Consider the following 20,760-nt stretch of genomic DNA (forward strand, 5'->3'; position numbering starts at 1 on the left):
TTCTAAGCCCATTAATCTTCTCCCTGTTCACCCATGACTGTGCTTCTCTGCATGACTCCAACATTCACATCAAGTATGCAGATGACACCACTGTGGTCTGCCAGATCGGCAACGACGACGAATCTGCCCTACAGGGATGAGATCTGAAGCCTGACAGCGAGACAACCAGACCCTCAATGCAATGAAGACTAAAGTGCTCAACAGGAGCACAACAGCAGAAGACACTCCCCAGTCTATATTAATAAAACTGAGGTAAAAAAAAAAGAGCCTCCAGCTTTAGTTTTTACCGCCTGATCAACTCCCTCACTGTATGATACAGAGGCTCCACTGTGTGCGAACGTAAAGTCCTGCAAAGGTGTTCAAAACGGCCCAATGCGTCACTGGCCCCCAACTACCTGCTATTGTGCACCTTTAACAAAGCAGTTGTCTGCATAGAGCTCAGGTCATCATCAAGGACCCTTCATATCCTAGTAACAAACTGTTTAACCTCCTTTCATTTAGATGGAGGTACAGGAACATACGCACCAGATCCAGTAGGTTCTGGGCAAGATTTTTTCCATCCACCATCACCCTACTGATCTCTACACTACACCGTTAGAATATGAAATAAACACTGTGTATACAACCTTTATTTATTTAAACAACCTTCTTTCTCTACACACATAGTGCCTTATATAGATAGTGCACAATATATATATATATATATATATATATATATATATATATATATATATATATATATATATATATATATATATATATATATATATATATATATATCGAGAGCTAGTCTCGAAGCTTTTATGATACCACCTCGTAAATAAAAGGTATGGCGGTATGAAAGGGCTGCGGCACAGCATGAGGTTTAGAAGCAGGGATTTGTGAGCGGGTTTGCGTGTGTGTGTGTGAATATGTTACCATGCGTGGGCAGACAGAGACTGGGGGCAGACAGCGTGGCGTCACTAGTGTAGGCTGAGTACAGGTTCTCGCTGGAGGGTGAGGGTTTATAAGCCTGAAACAGGGGGTTGCTTCCTGCCTCTCCCAACCCGCTGGACTGCTGGGCCTGGTATACCAAGGGTGCACTTTGAGTCGATAGAGTGGTACTCCCTAACACACACACACACACACACACACACACACACACACACACACACACACACAACAGCATAGCAAACACACACACACACACACACACACACACACACACAACAGCATAGCAAACACACATAGAGCACTGTTATTTCGAAGCCTGTGTTTTTCTGCAGGATGCATTATCAGCACCCACGTCGTGTGTTTTGGTGTGGGATAAAAGCGTACCAGGCTGAACCGGGCTTTTACTGCCCTGAGAACTTGCGCGGCTCGACTTGCTGCTTTTACTTTTGGTGGGTCGGCGCCGGCGGCCTGCCAGGTTCATGGCGGGTGGGTTTATGATGGCGGGGGGGACTTTGCCAGCCCGGGCGAAAAGGGTATCGATCTCCTCTTTCTGCCGGGCGTAGAGCGCCTGACTCTCGATCATGTGCCTAAGGGGAAAACCACAACGGAACATCTTAGACCTCCAGCCAGAGGATTACCGATTCCACAGAGAGCTGCGCTGAAACAATCCTAACATCTCAACACAATAGATCTTAATGAACATTAGAGAGACGCGTACTTCTCGCGAAGCTTGCTGATTTCCCTTTTGAAGTCCTCGTCTTCAAACTCAGAGTCGTTATCGCTGCTGAAGTACGAGTTGAAAGAGTTGTTCAGGCTTTTGCCGTCAGGACTGACCGCAGAGCCGTTGCCCTTAGTCTGGAAACCCTGTGGTGACGGTTCTGGAGACTCTACAGGTGTAGGAGCTGTTGGCTCATCTGAGGCTCGGCTCACAGAGAAACGGCCAACTGTGGTTTCGCTCTTGGTGGTGACCTGGAAGCGGCCGATTGTAGTGGGTTGGCTGGGGGGTGCAGGGGGCAAAGCGTCCACCGTGTCAAACCTGGTTTCATGCAGAGAAGATGATGCCCTGTGCAGTGTGTTCTCTGGACTGGAGAGATTAGAGGATGAAGTAGAGGAGGTGGAGGAAGATGAGTCACTGAAGGTGGTGGGAAGAAGCAGGGAAGGGTCATCAACTGCTAAAGACACCTGGAAGACATGGAGGGGGGAACCATTAACAGAAATAAAAAATGGATTAGACAGTAGGATATTATAGAAATAGAATGTGTCAAATTGTACTATTAACAATAATGAATAATTCAGGCTAAAGGGCTGTGGTGATCATCACCTGAAATCGACCCAGGGTGAAGCCTCCAGGTGCTGACACAACCCCCGGATCACCTTCAAGAAAAAATGGAACTGAAAAAGAGGCAGTCGAGACATTAGAAATAATAATATAAATTAAAAAAGAATGTATATTTTAAGTCATATTTTGAATTGGAGTTTAGAAATAAATAAATTAATTAAAAAAATAACTGCACACACACACACACACACACACACACACACACACACACACACACACACACACACACACACACACACACACACACACACACACACACACACACACACACACACACACACACACACACACACACACACACACACACACACACCTGGCTGTCCTCCAGGAATCACCCCAGCATGAGAGGACTGCAAAAGAAAAAGAGAATGGAGAAAAATTGCACGTCAAACATCATAACATCACGTACGAGGTGGCGTCAAAACATTTTCCCGACACTTATGGTGCTACTCGGAGCACGTGACGTTCAGATTTACTGTACACCCTCAGTGGACATGTCAAAACTGTGTCCAGTGTGAATATTGTGTGTGAGCACCATTGTTATCCAGCACTGCTTTTAATCCTCCTGAACATGGAATTCACCAGACCTGCACAGGTTGTTGCTAGGTTCCTCTTCCACTCCTCCATAATGACCTCACGGAGCTGCTGGATGTTAGACACATGGTGCTTCTCCACCTTCTGCTTGAGGATCCCACAGGTGCTCAATAGGGTTTATGTCTGGAGACATACATGGTTACTCTGTCATCTTTATCTTCAGCTTCCTCAGCAAGTCATGTTGGTGGTGTGTTTGGGGCCGTTATGTTGTAAAACTGACGTTCAGACCAGTTTCTGAAGGGGGGCGTCATGATCTGCTTCAGAATGTTACAGTACATGCTGGAAATTCATGTTTTTAGCAGCACTCATGAAGCCCCAGACCATTATACTACCACCACCATTATTGACTGTAGGTAAGACACAATTTTCTTGGTTCTCTTCACCAGGGCGTTGCCACACATGCTGGACACCATCTGAGCCAAATAAGTTTATCTCAGTCTCATCAGATCACAAAACATGGATCCAGTAATTCATGCTCTTGGACAGGCTGTTCTTCAGCAAACTGTTTACAGGTTTCCTGTGAGCAGCTTCAGAAGAGGCTCCTTCTGAGACTGCACACAGACTTGTTGCAGTGTGTGTGTGTGTGTAAGGTCTGATCACTGACAAGCGGACCTTCTGCTTCTACCTCTAAAGCAATGCTGCAGCACTCATGCGTCTGTTTTATGAAGCAGATTCTGCATCTGACGCACAACACGAAGAACTCGACTTTTTTGATGGACCATTACTGTTCAGAGTGGAACCCGTCTCAGAAAACCTCTGTTTGACCCTGAACACTGTACTGTTACTTAGTTTCAGGGTGTTTCTGATCTTCTTACAGCCTCGGACATATAAGTGGAGAGCAACATTTCTAATTCTCAAATCCTCAGAGACTCTTTACCATGAGGTGCATGTTGAACATCCAGTGGTCAGTATGAGAGAATTGGACTCAAAGGCACCACATTTGAACTGCTCGAATAATTAATGAGTATTTGTGAGATACTGTGTGTGTGTGTGTGTGTGTGTGTGTGTGTGTGTGTATATATGTACCTGATGTGTGGTGCTGCTAACAGACACCGTCTCTGGGCTTAGAGCTCGTCTCAGTTGGGCATCCAGATCCTCCAATGGCTGCTGGGACTAAAAAAGAATGCGATTAAACCCATGTCCATTTAGTCATATTGCAGAAAAAAAAAAAAGCACGCACACAAATTACATTCTGCAAAAAAAAAAAAAAAAAAAAAAAAAAAGAGCAGGGCTTTAATGCTAGTCTGGAGTCTGCTGAGCTTTAGGGATGGACACACATTGTTCCTAAGTGAACGACGACGTCCTCTTTCATCTCATGCTCCACTCATATTGAAATCTTTTTTATGCATCTTCAAAATCGGCATTTTTCCGTGTGCAGCGCGAGTAACGAAATTTACGACATTTTCTGAATTCCTCAGAGGGAGAGAGAGAAAGCGAGAGAGTTAATAAGAATCACAGGGCTAATGAGTTCCGCTGAAATGCGACGCCATGCAAAATTGATATTAATTTGATTAGCAAGCTCTCTGCATGCTTCACTTGTTTATCAGGGAGAAGATGTGTGTAGAGAGTGAGAGAGAAACGTGTTTAATATGGTGAGAAAAATACGAGACTAAACGACAGAAGCGAAGCACTGATAGAAAAGGGAAGAAGAATAATGCACCTGAGTTAGACAAGGTCCCGGGAAGAGAGGTGGGTGTTCTGTGGGTGGCGTGCCGGCCTGCTCGGAGCCGACAGGCAACACCTAACGAGATGAAGATGAAGATCAAACCTCAGCAAGTGGTACAAGAGCGCTAGCAAAAAAAAGGCTACTGTGCCACCTACAGGTCACAGGAAGCTTCCAAGAGGAACGGGGCTCGTCCGTAACCGTGCCAGGCGGTATGAAGACTTGTCGTAAAATTACGTTACATTTAAACGTTTACAGTTTGCTTAGCTATTGTAGAGGATTCCTCCGTGCTTTGAACCAGTCGTGTTTACGACTGTTTATAGCCGCTATAATGTTTTTTTTACGACATGTTTAATGAACGTTCCCAAAGAATTATAAAATATAAATGGGGTAATATATGACGTCATCTCTCAATAAATACATAAAAAAAATCACTGTGGCACAAAAAGGAATGAACCCCTTCCACACGTGTTTTATGGCCCACCTGCTAAAAAAAAAAAAATCACATGCATTACATGTAGTGTAGAAGGCACAGGGTTTGTGTGTGGTGTTAAATAGCAGAATAGTCATTCCATAGATTGTTAGTGGTTCTACAGGATTTCTACAGAGTTTGCTGACAGAGAAAGGAAATATGTCAGCTGATGTTTGGTTCGTACGCCGAATTCCAGGCAGCGAATGCTACTCACCGGCAAGCGGGATATTGGTGTTTTGCTGCCGGGGGTGGCGCTAGTGACCGGGGTGGACATAGGAGAGCTCAGAGGTAAGCTGGTAGGAGGAAGAGGGTTGGTGCTGGAGGTGGTAGGGGACGATGTGCCGGGAGCAGCCGGCTCCGAAGCAGTGGCGTCTGTTTGGGCGGAAGGAGGACCGGCACCCAAGTCCGCGAAGAGTGAGCGCAGCTTCTTGTCTAGCGCGTGGATGTCATCGATGCCTGGCGTTTTGCTCTGAGAGTCGCACTCGCACTCGGCGCAGTGGGAATGACTCTGGTTGGGCAGTGTGGAGGGCTGCGGTTGGCTGTTTACCAGGGTGGGCTGCACAACAGGGGCACTGGTAGTGACCGGCACCTGTGGCAAAGGGGTGGTGACGGGGAGGGGGGCAACGGCACTAGCGGCGAGCTGAGGAGTTTGAACGGCTGTGCTCGGGGTGATTTGAGCGACAGTAGTTTGTTCTGCGATTCCACCAGGAAAAGCGCTCACGTTGTTTAAAACAGGAGCGTGTTGGCACGGCGGAGATACGCTACTCGGCACTGCTGTGCTGATAGGAGACTGTACAGGGATGGCCGGCTGGGGAAACACCGCAGATGGGCCTGTGGACGGCTGAGCGGGCATGCTGCTCGCAACAGGCTGAGTGACAGGCAGGGGCATCTGAGGAGGAGGCAAGGAGACCACTACAGGAGCGAGTGATGGAGGAGGAGAACAGGACAAAGAAGAGACTGCCTGAGGAGTGCTGGCAAACTCGGAGGACTGTGGTGGAGATGACAGCATTGTAGTGGAGGAAGGGGGCGGCAATGAGCTGACTGCAGGTAACAGTGGAGGAAGGGAGGTGTTGAGGGTAGGGGGCGCTGTGCTCGGCCCAGGGTCGTACTGCCCTTGCCGCATTTCGGCAAACGCCTGCTGCAGGGAAAGCGTCGAGGCGGACTGAGACATCCCTGCCGCATGCAGTCCCGCTGCTAAGAAAAAACATGTATAATTAAATTTGCGTTGCTAGGTAACCGGTCTGTTAAATCAATCAAATCAACAACGGATTACATAACGGCTATTTTCATAACGAGTCACGCATCAGCCAAAAGCAATTACGCAGATGTTGTAATGAAAACAAAAGATTTCTGCTTACGTGCTGCGGGCTGCTCGAAAATCGGAGCGGGGGCTTGAACCGCGCTGAGGAACTGTTCCTTCAGTCTGGACTCGGGAACGGGACTGACGATGAACCGGCGGCCTGCTGAGGTCACCACCTGTGTAGCGATATTTCCTCCAGGACCTGGGACGGAGATCAGAGACGACGTGAATGAAATTTTTAGGAAAAGAATACACCGAGCATGAAAAGGCAAGTGGTGCAGGGTTTGTAAAAGTCTACCTGTCTGGAGAGGTGTGTACGGAGCGGTCGTCTGCTCTTCAGGATTGCTCACGGTCTGTAGAACAAAAGCGTTTTAGAAACGGTTACGAGGTGAAGCAGCGGGTCCGATATAGATAGTAAAGAGAGTCCGGATGTTTTGGACGCAGTACCTGAATACCTTCCCTTTCAAGACCGTTTTCATCCGCAGTCTCGATGACCTCGCGAACCTGTTCGATAAAGGACTCTCGCTCGCTCTCCAGAATAAACTCGCTTTCGACCTGGTAAAGTAAAAAAAAAAAAAAAAAAGACATGCATTCCATCCATGCCACTAATTACCCTTTATAATCATTCTGTTTTTAAATAGTCGAGGCCAAATACAAAATCGAATGAGGTGAAACAAAATCTGTGATCCGAACACTGCTCCTTTAATTAGGTATGTTGATCCTGGAATTTGGGATTTTATTTAATCTTGAGGTCATCATAAGAGTTCAGTGCCTTTTGCCAGTGTATTTTAGTGCAAACATCTGGTTGGGGCTTAAAAAACAACAAAAAACGAATACAATAAAATTTCTCTGATCTGTTAAAAAAAAGACCTGCTGATAAGAACCCTGTGTGTGTGTGTGTGTGTGTGTGTGTGTGTGTGTGTGTGTTTACCATGATCTGTGCGATTTCCTCAGGATTATCTCCGTCCAGGTCGAACTTGAAAGTCACCATTTTCCTGTTGTGCGTTTCCAGCTGGCACTCGGCAACCCTGTCTCCCATGTGGGAGATCTGGAAAAAAAAAAGACCAACAAACGTGCGGTTCAAGTCTAACCGAAAGCGAAAGGGGTCTGGCGTAAGAGAGGAGGAGAATAAGGGCGCCGTTGGACTCACATTGAGGACGTTCAGTTTGGCTTTGGTGATCTTCTCGTGGCGGGAACGGCTGCGTACGGATCGGCGCTGGTGCCGTTTGGTCGAACGACCCTCGTGCCTGCCGCTGCTCACGCCCTCGTTTCCGTCGCTCGTTCCCGATGCCACATCGGAGTGGCTGCTGAGAGGAGGAGAAGAAGAAGAAGAAAAAAAAAGCGTGTTCGGTAAATGTTACCACCCTCAAGCTAAAAATCCGACGCACACTATATGGACTCGAATGTGCTTTTTGAACATCCCATTCCATATTTAATCTCCATTTCCTCTTATGATAAACTCCACTCATCTGGGAAGATGTTCCACTAGATATTGGAGTGTTCTTGTGGAGATGTGTGCTCGTTCAGCCACAAGAGTGTTATTTAAGTCAGGTACTGTAAGGTGAGGAGGCCTGGGGTTCAGTCAGTATTCTAATTTATCCCAGATGTGTTCACTAGGGTTGAAGTCAGAGCGCTATAGCAGGAGATCTTCCCCTCCAACCTATTTTTTAAAAAAGCAGATCTTCATGGATCTGGCTTTGTGCTCAGGTGAACAGGTTTGTGTCTCCTATTTCAAGTATAAATCCAGAAATACACAATTGTGTGCATCCAACTTGGTGATGAGAGTTTGGGGAAGAACCAAATTATGGTGGAAAGATTTTTTTTGTCCATTTATAGTTACATTTTATGTCTGCAATAAACAAGACTTTTTTTTCTGGCTTACCCCCTCCCCCTAAAAAAATAACCTCCTTAAAGAAATACGTTTTAATAACCGTGTTTTTTAAATCCATTATCAGATGATGGAGGTTTTTTATTCTCTCAGAATGAAAACTTCATGAGCCGTGTGGGATGAATTACGGTAATAAAACCTGTTAAAGGTTTACCTTTCCACTCCACTGGGCAACGCTGGGGCCTGGAGCTGTGACGCATCTGTGGATTGGGAACCGGTCTGAGGTGCCTACAATGGAAAAAGAACACAACTTGGTCAATCAGGTGAAATCAGGTGTAGGTGAAGTCATGTCGTGATGTAGTCAAAGTTTGTTTACTTCAACACGCTGAAAAATTTAGGATACAAAACCTGTAAGTATATGGAGAAAAGTACTGGGACACCTGAAATTTCCACTCATGTGGTTCTTCAACAAATTTGTTGCTATTTGTATCAACTGTCTGTTCAAATTTAAATTCTATGTCACATACAAAATTCGAATTTGAACAGACATCCTATTTAAATGTCAAATGACGTCTGTTCACGTTCCAGCGTGACAATGCTCCTGAAGTCAACTCCATGAAGATTTGAATTAATGGGTTTGGATTGAAACATCTCGAGTTGTCTGCTATTTAGCTCTGACCTCCACTCTATTGGGATTATTATGCCTTTACACTTTTACTAACCCCCCTTGTGTTGTAAAATGAGCACAAATCTCCATTAAATCTGGTGGAACATCTTCCCAGAAGAGTGAAGCTTTATATTTGTTATATATATATATATTTTATTTTTTTATTTTTTTTTAATAAGAGTGAACGGGGACTACATGTGGAATGGGATGTTCATAAAAAGATACTCAAACAGATCGTATGGTCAGGTGTCCGCAAACTTTTGTATACATATGAACAACAACCAACAAAAAAATAAATGTGCAAATTAATTGCAACATAATAAAATGGTCAGCTCAGTTTGAGGTGGTTTTGGCGTGGCATCCTTTCCAGAGGTACCTGAGCCAGGGGGTCTGATGCTAGCCCGGGCTGCTCAGTGGGGGTGGGGATGGTGGCCACACAGATTGTTGGCACAGATGCAGGTGGTACGGTTCCCGGTGCTGGGGAAGAGGGAACCGATGAAGCCACCACCAGGAGCGGCTGCTGTCCCTGGGTCACTGTTAGTGGAAGAGGTTGAGCGGGCACTGATACAGGGGGCACGAAGACCAGGCCAGGCACTGACGGCTGGGAGAAATAGGAGAGGGGCAGTGGGGTAAGTGTGACGATCGGTTGGATGAAGGGTGAAAGATCCGGACTCTGGATCGGAGGGGGCGACGAAGGCTGCAAGGCCAAAATTCGGTAAAGGAAGAACACGGTTCCATTTAGGCACGACCAATCAATCGATCAATGGATAAACCATACAGACAGAACACAACTAGCAGGGACCAGCATAACATCATGCCTCAAGCAAGAACACAACGGCACTCAAAATCCAGTTGAAGGTGCAGTAAGGGGTGGAGAGGTGGGTCATGTCAGAGAGGTGGGGATGCGAGTCAATATGAGTGCTAAAAGAGTCGCAGTTTACTCTAAGCATGACGAAAATATAAAAAAGTGCTCAGCAGCTGTTTTCATGTGACACACACACACACACACCAAACCATAGTGGTGAAGTGTCTAAAGTGAGCATCCACCGAGAATGACTACCTGCACCAGAGCGAGCTGAGACGTCTGGAACTGGAAATACAGACGCTCCACACATGGCGATGGGGACGCAATCCGAGGACTCGACTCGCTAAGGCCCTGCTTATAACCATGCAAACAAACAAACACACGGGCAGCATGCCAAGAGACGGGTCAGACCTGAACTACACCTGGGTAATAAGTGCACGAATTGGATGAGATTTCAAATATATTGCTATATATATTATATATATATATAAAGTGTAAAGGCTCCGATTGTGGAAAAGATTATAGAGCAATTATAACTTGCTATATGAGATCTCTGATTTCATTTCATTCAATTGTGTCACAGCAACAACGGTCTTCAAAAAATTAATAAATAAATAAACACCACAGGCTCTGCGCTGAAAAGCAAAAGGAAATTTGCACTGGAGACTCGAATGAGTGCTTGAGGTATGACCTACAGGAGGCTTGAGATACAGTGAGGAAAATAAGTATTTGAACACCCTGCTTTTTTGCAAGTTCTCCCACTTAGAAATCATGGAGGGGTCTGAAGTTGTCATCGTAGGTGCATGTCCACTGTGAGAGACATAATCTAAAAAAAAAATAAAATAAAAAAAATAAAAAATAAAAAATCCAGAAATCACAATGTATGATTTTTAAACTATTTATTTGTATGATACAGCTGCAAATAAGTATTTGAACACCTGTCTATCAGCTAGAATTCTGACCCTCAAAGACCTGTTAGTCTGCCTTTAAAATCTCCACCTCCACTACATTTATTATCCTAAATTAGATGCACCTGTTTGAGGTCGTTAGCTGCATAAAGACACCTGTCCACCCCATACAATCAGTAAGAATCCAACTACTAACATGGCCAAGACCAAAGAGCTGTCCAAAGACACTAGAGACAAAATTATACACCTCCACAAGGCTGGAAAGGGCTACGGGGAAATTGCCAAGCAGCTTGGTGAAAAAAGGTCCACTGTTGGAGCAATAATTAGAAAATGGAAGAAGCTAAACATGACTGTCAATCTCCCTCGGACTGGGACTCCATGCAAGATCTCACCTCGTGGGGTCTCAATGATCCTAAGGAAGGTGAGAAATCAGCCCAGGACTACATGGGAGGAGCTGGTCAATGACCTGAAAAGAGCTGGGACCACCGTTTCCAAGGTTACTGTTGGTAATACACTAAGACGTCATGGTTTGAAATCATGCATGGCACGGAAGGTTCCCCTGCTTAAACCAGCACATGTCCAGGCACGTCTTAAGTTTGCCAATGACCATTTGGATGATCCAGAGGAGTCATGGGAGAAAGTCATGTGGTCAGATGAGACCAAAATAGAACTTTTGGGTCATAATTCCACTAAACGTGTTTGGAGGAAGAAGAATGATGAGTACCATCCCAAGAACACCATCCCTACTGTGAAGCATGGGGGTGGTTGCATCATGCTTTGGGGGTGTTTTTCTGCACATGGGACAGGACGACTGCACTGTATTAAGGAGAGGATGACCGGGGCCATGTATTGCGAGATTTTGGGGAAAAACCTCCTTCCCTCAGTTAGAGCATTGAAGATGGGTCGAGGCTGGGTCTTCCAACATGACAATGACCTGAAGCACACAGCCAGGATAACCAAGGAGTGGCTCTGTAAGAAGAATATCAAGGTTCTGGCGTGGCCTAGCCAGTCTCCAGACCTAAACCCAATAGAGAATCTTTGGAGGGAGCTCAAACTTCGTGTTTCTCAGCGTCAGGCCAGAAACCTGACTGATCTAGAGAAGATCTGTGTTGAGAAGTGGGCCAAAATCCCTCCTGCAGTGTGTGCAAACCTGGTGAAAAACTACAGGAAACGTTTGACCTCTGTAATTGCAAACAAAGGCTCCTGTACCAAATATTAACATTGACTTTCTCAGGTGTTCAAATACTTATTTGCAGCTGTATCATACAAATCAATAGTAAAAAAATCATACATTGTGATTTCTGTTTTTTTTTTTTTTAGATTATGTCTCTCATAGTGGACATGCACCTACGATGACAATTTCAGACCCCTCCATGATTTCTAAGTGGGAGAACTTGCAAAATAGCAGCGTGTTCAAATACTTATTTTCCTCACTGTATGTCCTACAGGAGGCTTGAGGTATGACCTACAGGAGGCTTGAGATATGTCCTACAGGAGGCTTGAGATATGACCTACAGGAGGCTTGAGATATGTCCTACAGGAGGCTTGAGATATGACCTACAGGAGGCTTGAGATATGACCTACAGGAGGCTTGAGATATGTCCTACAGGAGGCTTGAGATATGACCTACAGGAGGCTTGAGATATGTCCTACAGGAGGCTTGAGATATGTCCTACAGGAGGATACTTCCATGCTGTTTTTATTCAATTATTCAACGGCGGTTTAAGGCGTTTATTAGGATTTTTGTATTTATTTAGTCATCGGGCAAAAAAACATTTCCCGCTGTATTCAGCTATAAATTTGAGTGGGATATAATCTAGAAAGAACCTGCTGCTAATATGAATGAGAGCTTAGACACTGAGGTTTTGTGTGTATCTTGGTGTGGAGGTTTGTGTTGGAAGATACTGATCTGGTGCTTTTTGTTTTCATGTATGGGAATAAAATGGGGAATTTGTAACATTAGTAATATGTGTGAGAGAGAGAGAGAGAGAGAGAGAGAGAGAGAGAGAGAGAGAGAGAGAGAGAGAGAGAGAGAGAGAGAGCGAGAGCGACAGCGAGAGAGAGAGAGAGAGAGAGAGAGAGAGAGAGAGAGAGAGAGAGCGAGAGCGACAGCGAGAGAGAGAGAGAGAGAGAGAGAGAGAGAGAGAGAGATATACCTGTGCAGCTGGAGACCCGGGTGGGATGTGTGTTTGAGCAATGCTTTGTAGGCCGGAGCTGGCAGGTTGAGGTGCAGAAGGTTGCTGCTGATGTTGAGCCAATGAGGCAATTGGCTGCTGAGAAGCAGTGTTTAGAGGAACCTGCTGTGGAACCACCCGGAGAACAAAAAAAAAAACATCGTTTCATATAAGAATTTGTTGAAAATAGAGAACGAGAAGATTGGCATAAAATAAGCCCTGGATATGATCTAATATTTGGTCAACTATAATATTCCTAGAAAAGATCAACAATTCATCCGTCTATTCCACACCACTGTTTTTGATCAAATAATGTATATTACGTAAGGATATTATTACATAAAATCCTGTGATTTTTATGATGAATGAACCCCTTCAGACGCCGACGTTATTAGCCGTGCTTTTGGAGGAGTAATGAAAACATTTTTTACACCAAATGTAATTTATTCACAGCAGACATGTGGGACTTGTGTTCGCTTGATTGAGACGAATCCTATTATCATTCTGTTTCAAATAATAAGAAGTTAATGTGACTAGACACTTGGGGTGGCCCTTTTTCCTTTTTTTTTTTTCATCCTCACTACTTAGTGTTATAAGACAACATTATTACTATGGAAGTGTCGAGGTTGCAAAATGTAATATGCAAAATGGCAATGCAATATTCAATGTTCTTCTAGATTTAAATTGACTACATGTGCGAAGTCTGGTGCGAAAGGACAACGGAAATGAAATGAAATATTTTACATTTGACATTTCCAACAGTAGTTTTAATATGTAAATTAAATACTAATTATAACGCTTCATAAGTTGCAAAAATAAAGTGAAAATCTATTACCCAAACTTGGTGTGGGGTAATACGTGCAGGCAGAAATAGGATTGCATTTTAATCTGAACACCGTGTGATATTTGCAGCAAAAATATTCCTTATGCATTCTGAGCAAAAGGTAAAGCACAAAAAACTTTAATGCATTGACACTTAAGGCGTTTGAAGAAAAAAAAAATTGCATTGAGGGTGTTGCAGAAACAGTTTTCATTTTGCGACTTATAAAGCATTAAAGTTTGCATGTAATTTACATATTTAAAACTACTGTTGGAAATTATATCATTTCGTGTTTTGCATATACGGTAATGGAACATACAAATTTAAATACATTTTGAATATTGCATTTGCGCGTGTTACAATTTTAATTGAATTTTGCTGCCTCTCTAATTAGCATATAGACCAATAATAAACGCGTTGTGAAGATACCGTGCATGCTTCTAAAGCATTTCCAGGTGGCGCTATTTTTAAAGAAACTGTCATAAAAAAATTAAAAACTAACACGCACTATTTAAGTTTTCGCTCGAAACATTAAACGTTTACCTGAATTTCCGAATCCCGACTTCCGTATTATTCTCCTGCTGAGACCGAGTGCATCTACACGGGTGAACCGGTAAACACTTATCGGGGTCTGTAGCAATGCAGCGGAAAAGTCGGGAAAACGTGGTCCTACAAATTGCATCATTAAAATAATCGGCTTGTTTAATTTGTTGCTATGGTAACCGCGGAGGCGCGTGTAATAGCGCGCATTGCACGTGCTTGGCCTGTCTGCCTATGCTAATAATAAATCGCATTTCTAAACCGAATTTTGTTCAAAGCCAAGAACCTACGAACTCGCATGCGCGGCCCTCTAGTGGTGAATAAAGACATGACAGGTGGCAACGCAACGAATTGTTCTCTCGACCTAACAAAAGTTGTTTTCATGTAATTTTGGGTATTATCCATGATGCTACTGCTTCTAGAACATGCTCATGTGCCTCATACACAGAAAAATTCATTACCAAACACGAGGAATGTTCTACATGCGTCATCGTCGATAATAACCATAACCATTTGTGGTTCGCTGGTATGCAGTCTTCTGTCTTCGCTGCTGCAATCCAAGCGTCACGTTGTCAGAAAATCTAACTAGTGTAACGTTAGACAAAATTCACGGGTACCTTGGTCACGGTGCGGTTTAATTACGGTACAGTTAGTGGGGGGGAAATGCAAAGCATAAAAATGTTTATTTATTTATTACCGCAGTCAATTATATACAAATAACATTTGCGATCATTAGCGTCTGAACCGTTTTCATTTAAAAAGAAAAATTAAATGGTGCAAATCGAATTAATGCAATAGACTTTTTAATTCTGTGTTTTTCTGTCAGTATGGGGAGCTGTGTGTACATTCATGAGGAAGAAGAATGAACCTAAATGATTTTAGCAAATGGCTGCAATATAACAAAGAGTGAAAAATTTAAGGGGGTCTGAATACTTTCCGTACCCACTGTATATCTCAAGGGCTGTCAATCGATTAGAATATTTGTACTATCATGAGGTAACTATTAATTAATCACAAATTATTCACGCACTTCTATCTGTTCTAAATGTACCTTAAATTATTACTCTAATCGACATGGGCACAGACAAATATGGATGCTTTATGCAAATGTATGATTATTATTAGTGAAAACAACCTCAACATAGAGCATGAAGACAAAATATAAATTTTAACATTTTAGAAAAAAGCGCAAATTTTCCCATAGGAAATAATGTAATCTCAGACTATCCGTTCCACACACCCAGAAATTGCAGGTGTGTGCCATGATGGCGGATTTTGGTCGTAATTTGATACTTGGCGCATCAGTAAAACGAATGTTTAGTGAATAGAAATGATTTCTTGAGTTTCTTTCTTTTTATTTATTTATTTTTTATATCTTATTAAAGCGAGGATGTCGTGAAAAAATGTGTGTTGCTTTTAAGGTTTTCATTTTTCCTCTTTTATAATTATTTTTATATATAAATAATGGGGCCATTCATTTTACAAAAAAACGGAGGCCTGGAATGACACAGCAAAAAGAAAAAGATTGTGTGTGTGTGAGAATGAGAGAGAGAGAGAGCGAGAGAGAGAAAAAGAGAGAGAGAGAGAGAGAGAGAGAGAGAGAGAGAGAGAGATGTAGTGTTGGTTATAGTGGGTTTAGGGAGTTTCTCTACCTGTGAATGGACTGCTGGGATGAAGTAACCTCCATACTATAAGAAACAAATACAATACACAGTGTAAGAGATAGATGGATGGATGGATGGAGTGATGGATGGATGGATGGATGAATGGATGGATGAATGGATGGATGGATGGATGGATGGATGGATGGACGGACAGACAGACAGACAGAGCACAGTGTGTTTTTGGAGAGAGAGAGTGTGTGAGAGCAAGAATATGAGAGTGAAAGAAAGAGGAACGCAAATCTAAAGAAAGAATAAGAGACAGAGACAGAGAGAGAGAGAGAGAGAGAGAGAGAGAGAGAGAGAGAGAGAGAGAGAGAGAGCGAGAGATATAGAGCAAGAACAAGAAAAAGAAAGATACTGAAGCATCTCAGGAGTCCACAGCGTTCACACACAGGAGAAAATTCAGAGTAAGAACGCATCTGTTTCTTTCCCCCCCCCCTCCCCCCTCCACACTGACCTCCTATTTAAAAGTAATCTGGAGAGAAGGTCAGAAGAATGGTCATACCTGTGGATTGACCGGCTCGCTCCAGGGGGTGGGCTGGGCGCTGGTAGAGACCATAGGATGAGCTGAACCGGACTGGGAAGGCGGAGCCTGCTACAGAAGGGACAGTGAGAAACGGAAAAAGAGGAATGGAGGAAGACAGAGGGATGGTAGTGGTGGAAAAAACGGATAGAAACAGAAAGAAAACGCAAGTCAGAATCGGCCATCGGCAACCGGATAACTGAAGATTAATAGACGTGCATACGCAAAGCGGGAGCCTTCTGAGCGACCGCGGCACTCAGATGAGACCTCGCTCTTGGTATACGGTTAGGACGTTTCACACACAGACAGCATCACGTGTTAGTACGGGGGACTGAGTACAGTAGGGCTTCATGCATGTGGAACGATGAGCGTCGAATGAGTGGGGGAAAAAAAAGTGCACAGGGTTGTGTGCTCGGTGCTGCCGTATACACATCATGGAAATATTCGCTAGCTCACACACTTTACCAGCGTGGAAGAGAATGAACCCTTAGAAAGCTGAGCACAACTATGTCCTCGTGTCCCTGTCACAAGTATAGTTGCATGAGGCAGTTTGCCTTACCTTTGCTTTCTGCCTTTAGTCTATGAGCTGTACAGAAGCGTATAGTTACCCAAGCGAGTGAGATTGGGGGTGGGGGGTGGGGGGAATTAAAGAATTTAAAAGAAACAGAAGGATATGCGATTGCAGGATGGCACTGATGTCAGATTTCTAAGGGTTAATAATATCCGTTACAGTATCAATATCCGTTTCATCACTGTACATGTCCTGAACACAGACTAACAAGAATATTCAAATGATTACACCGTTTTAACCATTTCCAGCCAAATACAACAAGGATCCAGCTCTAGGAGAAGCAGGAGTTAATAACATTCAGTAACAAAAACAAAAAACAGAAGAGAATAAAGCAGAAAATATAATAGGTGCAACATAAAAAAGAAAGAACGAAAGGAACATAATGTAAACCTGCTCGAACCCCCGTATTTTTGTTGTACGTTTGCGTGCGTTTGAAAAAAACGGGAATTCTCCGTTTTCCTCTGGAACCCTTTCAAGCCTCGCGATTATCATCGTAAATTAATTTAGTATCGACAAACAAAAGTTGACGTCCCGTTTGCACTTTAAGTTTCCAGATGTTACTAATATAATAACTATGTATCTTCAAACGCACACATCATATATCTGTTTATATGAACATACACCCAAAAAATCAGACAAATGAAAGGGCAAGGAAATGTCCTAGGAAAGAAAAGGTTTTATACAAAAAAAAAAAAAAGAAGATCTGGAGAAGAGCAGGAGATTTTAGAAGGCAGGTTTACTTTGCCCTGAGAGAAGTCCGTGTGAATTACAACCTTGTGTTGAGCTATGCATGGCTGGAGAAGGTTAAAACCACAACCACAGGGACAAACTGAATCAGGTAAAATAGAGTATGGGGTGGAGGGGTAAGGGGTTAGGGAGGAAAGTAAGAAGAGCAGGTAGGTGTAATCACCAAAGCAGAACCCTGTAGGCTCAGAGCAGACTCGTGGTAGGAAAGCTCAGGCTGGATGGCGGTTTGTCGGGCCCAGACGCTCTGCAGAGTGCTGATGTGAGAGCCCGATTGCTCGGACGGTGGGACGAAGAGATAAGAGTGATGGGTGGGAGGATGGCCGTCGCTCGTTCCGCTTCCTCGTTCGGACGTGTAAAGCTGCGTCGTGGTCTGAGGGATGGACTGAGCGAGCGAGGAATCCAAACCTGGGCGTCCGGCGTGCGGCAGAGGTGGCGAGTGAAAGTCTCCAGTGTCGGACGAGGTCACGGAATCGCTGGAAGGATCCGGGCTACGCTCTTTTTGAGTGTGGAGCAAGAGCAGGCTTCCTGGAGGCAGGGGCATCTCCGGGCTTGTGTAGTTCCCGAGTTCTTCGGTGACTGGCTGTAGACGACTGCAAGGCCCTGCGTTTCCTGACGCGTCCTCCAGACTGAGCTCCATGGATCCACGGCGGGCTCGGTACATCCTGGCAGCCAGGGTTCCCGGCTCTGTTTGGATGTTGTGCATATGGAACTCGAAGGCAGTGCCAGGATCAGAAGTGTGTGCCAGCACCGGCGGGGCAGAATGAGGAAATGTCGGGTGAGGCTGGTAGCAGGATTCTTGCGCCACGTTAGCGGGTGTCGGCTGAGGGATGGGACTGTTGTTGAGGCGCATGACACTCGGGACGTGTGGATGTAGGTAACCCGGGCTGGGCTGAGGGCTCTCGTACGCCAGACTTGCAGCAGCAGCTTGCATTTGCTGGTGAAAGGTAAGCTGGTTAAGCTGATGTGCTGTAATCGGGTATCCACTGTATGCCATGGCCTCCAAATGGTCCAGCAGGACAGCCTGGTTGAGACTCAGTCTACGCACCGTCTCCTCCTGCTCCAGGCGGATGTCCTTGTAGCAGTGCGAGGACTCCGCCGAAGCCTGCATGTGCTCGGCCAGTCTATGAGCCGCCACGGTGGGTAGCAGAAAGTGCGACTGCTCGTGAGCTTCAACACTAGAGAACGGGTGGAGGCTGCTCCCATAGCTGCGGTAAGTGGGCTGAAAGTGGCGCGTATGCGCCTCTAAGATGGACGTGCTCTTGCGGCGTTGGACGTTGAAACCTTTGGGTGGGCAGGACGGCGGCGGGGAGAAGGAGACGGGACGCTCAGGGATAGAGGGGAAAGAAAGCGGCGGCTCGCACGCACCCGAGCCTCCTCCGGCGCCAAACGGCTGAGCCAGAGACTGCGGCTAAAGTGGCGATAACAACATGGCATCGTCGTGAGGTAGCGGAAGAAACGCGGCGTCATACAAAATACACAAAGAGCAAAAGAGAAACAGAACATGGATGACAGAGAAACAATACAGCGAGTATCATCACAAAGAAAGCAAAAGGAACCTCAAAAATGAAGCACAAAATTATAAAACACATTTGAAAGCAAGAACGTACTGTCGCAGTATATGTGTATAGGTGTGAAATTAAATCCAGAAACGGTAAAGGTTGCGTTTTTCCAAAAGAAACGCAAAAACCTTTAAAGCATCTGTATTTAATGTGAAAAAAGGAGTGCTGATGGTGGGCCGGGCGCCGGAGTGCACACGGATTCGCTTCTCTGTGACTCCGAAAGAGACTCTAAATGACCCATTTCGCTTGATTCTGAAATGATTTATTCAGAGAACGAACAGAGAGACATTCTGGGTTATTTTCTCCCTAGAGTCTTAAAAAAAAAAAATGCGCTAATGTAAACCAATGCGAAAATATAAACGTGTCCCCTTCATTTCCTGTCTGGCCTTTCTAATCCCTCCTGATATCAGGGAAATAAGTGGGCTGGCGCGTGATAACACGAGGATTTGATCTGTTTTCGCGATTTAGACTGAAGGCAGGCAGCTACTGAGGATGCTGCGTATGAAGAGGAAGAAAGAAGCTGATTTATTCCTAGAGATTAACGTTAAAAGGAAGTCGGAACCACTTTATGGACAAAGGTTTGTGGACACCTGACCGTCAGAAGGGTGTCTTTATGAACATCCTCACATATGGCTGGAAAAGTCAGGTTTCCCAGTACTTTTTATCTATATACTAACTTTCTTTTGGCTTCTCCCATTAGGGGTCGCCACAGCGGATCATCCGCATGTTTTTATGCTGGATGCCCTTCCTAACGCAACCCTCCCCATTTATCCGGGCTTGGGACCGGCACTAAGAGTGGCTGGGGTTGGTTCCCTGACTGGGGATCGAACCCGGGCCGCAGCGGTGAGAGCGCCGCATCCTAACCACTAGACCACCAGGGACCCTACTTTTTAATCTATATAATGTGTCTAAATCTGAAAAAATATTAAATATCCGATATTATGACTGATCTAATATTTATCTGGTTTGACACGCCGGAGCGCACCACGTGTGTCTCTGAGGCCCGGCCCATCAGGACGCTCCTACTTCACCCTGACACACTAACATACAGGGCTGGCAAAGAGTGCTGGAAGACTGGCGCGGCGGCGAGGTAACACACACTCCAGCGCCTTGGACAGACGTCCTGCGAACGTCTCGCCGTCTGACATCCCCGGTCTGGGTGAGGGCACCGGAGGAGGAGTAGAGGGAAGCTTGGAAGGGTACGATGGAGAAGGAGCACAGGGAAAGCAGGGCACGCAAACGGACATGCTACGACCACGACGTGCAGCGGGAGGTGGAGAAGGCTGGAGGCGAAGGAGGGGGTAGAAATGTAAACGTACACGAGGCACAAATGGACAAATAACAGAAAAGTGATGCATAACAAAAGAAAGAAAGAAAATCGGAGGAAGAGACACGAAAATAATCCTCACACACACAAAAGCCTGCGTTCATTTGACGAATACACACACAGAAAATCTGAACATCCGGGCGTCTAAAATGCTTCCATTTATAGATTTAAATGATCAGATTAAAAAAATTTTTTTTTAAATATTAAGAAATTTGAAAGAAACAAATCAAAACACAAGGACATAAAAAAAAATACACAACAAATAACGATGAATACGTTCAAAAACATCAGTGCAATGCAGACTCCAGACGCCGTTTCTAAATGTC

At 44.7% G+C, this 20,760-nt stretch overlaps 1 protein-coding gene across 3 annotated transcripts in view; it reads right to left on the bottom strand.

The window, feature by feature from the left end:
- The window catches only part of wnk1b (WNK lysine deficient protein kinase 1b), a 72,305-nt gene that overhangs the window by 6,329 nt on the left and 45,216 nt on the right, over positions 1–20,760 (bottom strand). For 2 of the 3 annotated variants that reach the window (XM_083527924.1, XM_083527923.1), the window contains exons 10-28: positions 16,213–16,302; positions 15,694–15,731; positions 12,666–12,819; positions 9,857–9,952; positions 9,173–9,397; positions 8,344–8,417; positions 7,452–7,608; positions 7,233–7,349; positions 6,749–6,856; positions 6,600–6,654; positions 6,360–6,503; positions 5,216–6,195; positions 4,527–4,607; positions 3,893–3,979; positions 2,586–2,622; positions 2,255–2,325; positions 1,652–2,115; positions 1,318–1,520; positions 919–1,107 (exon numbers count right to left, since the gene is read on the bottom strand). In XM_083527924.1, coding sequence (XP_083384050.1) covers positions 919–1,107; positions 1,318–1,520; positions 1,652–2,115; positions 2,255–2,325; positions 2,586–2,622; positions 3,893–3,979; positions 4,527–4,607; positions 5,216–6,195; positions 6,360–6,503; positions 6,600–6,654; positions 6,749–6,856; positions 7,233–7,349; positions 7,452–7,608; positions 8,344–8,417; positions 9,173–9,397; positions 9,857–9,952; positions 12,666–12,819; positions 15,694–15,731; positions 16,213–16,302 — 3,370 coding nt within the window. Of the gene's footprint in view, positions 1–918; positions 1,108–1,317; positions 1,521–1,651; positions 2,116–2,254; positions 2,326–2,585; positions 2,623–3,892; positions 3,980–4,526; positions 4,608–5,215; positions 6,196–6,359; positions 6,504–6,599; positions 6,655–6,748; positions 6,857–7,232; positions 7,350–7,451; positions 7,609–8,343; positions 8,418–9,172; positions 9,398–9,856; positions 9,953–12,665; positions 12,820–15,693; positions 15,732–16,212; positions 16,303–17,711; positions 18,957–20,760 lie in introns of all 3 variants that reach the window. The other variant, XM_083527922.1, reaches the window with a different exon arrangement.

The sequence above is a fragment of the Silurus aristotelis genome (genome assembly GCF_946808225.1).
Source record: "Silurus aristotelis genome assembly, chromosome: 24".
NCBI classification, from domain to species: domain Eukaryota; kingdom Metazoa; phylum Chordata; class Actinopteri; order Siluriformes; family Siluridae; genus Silurus; species Silurus aristotelis.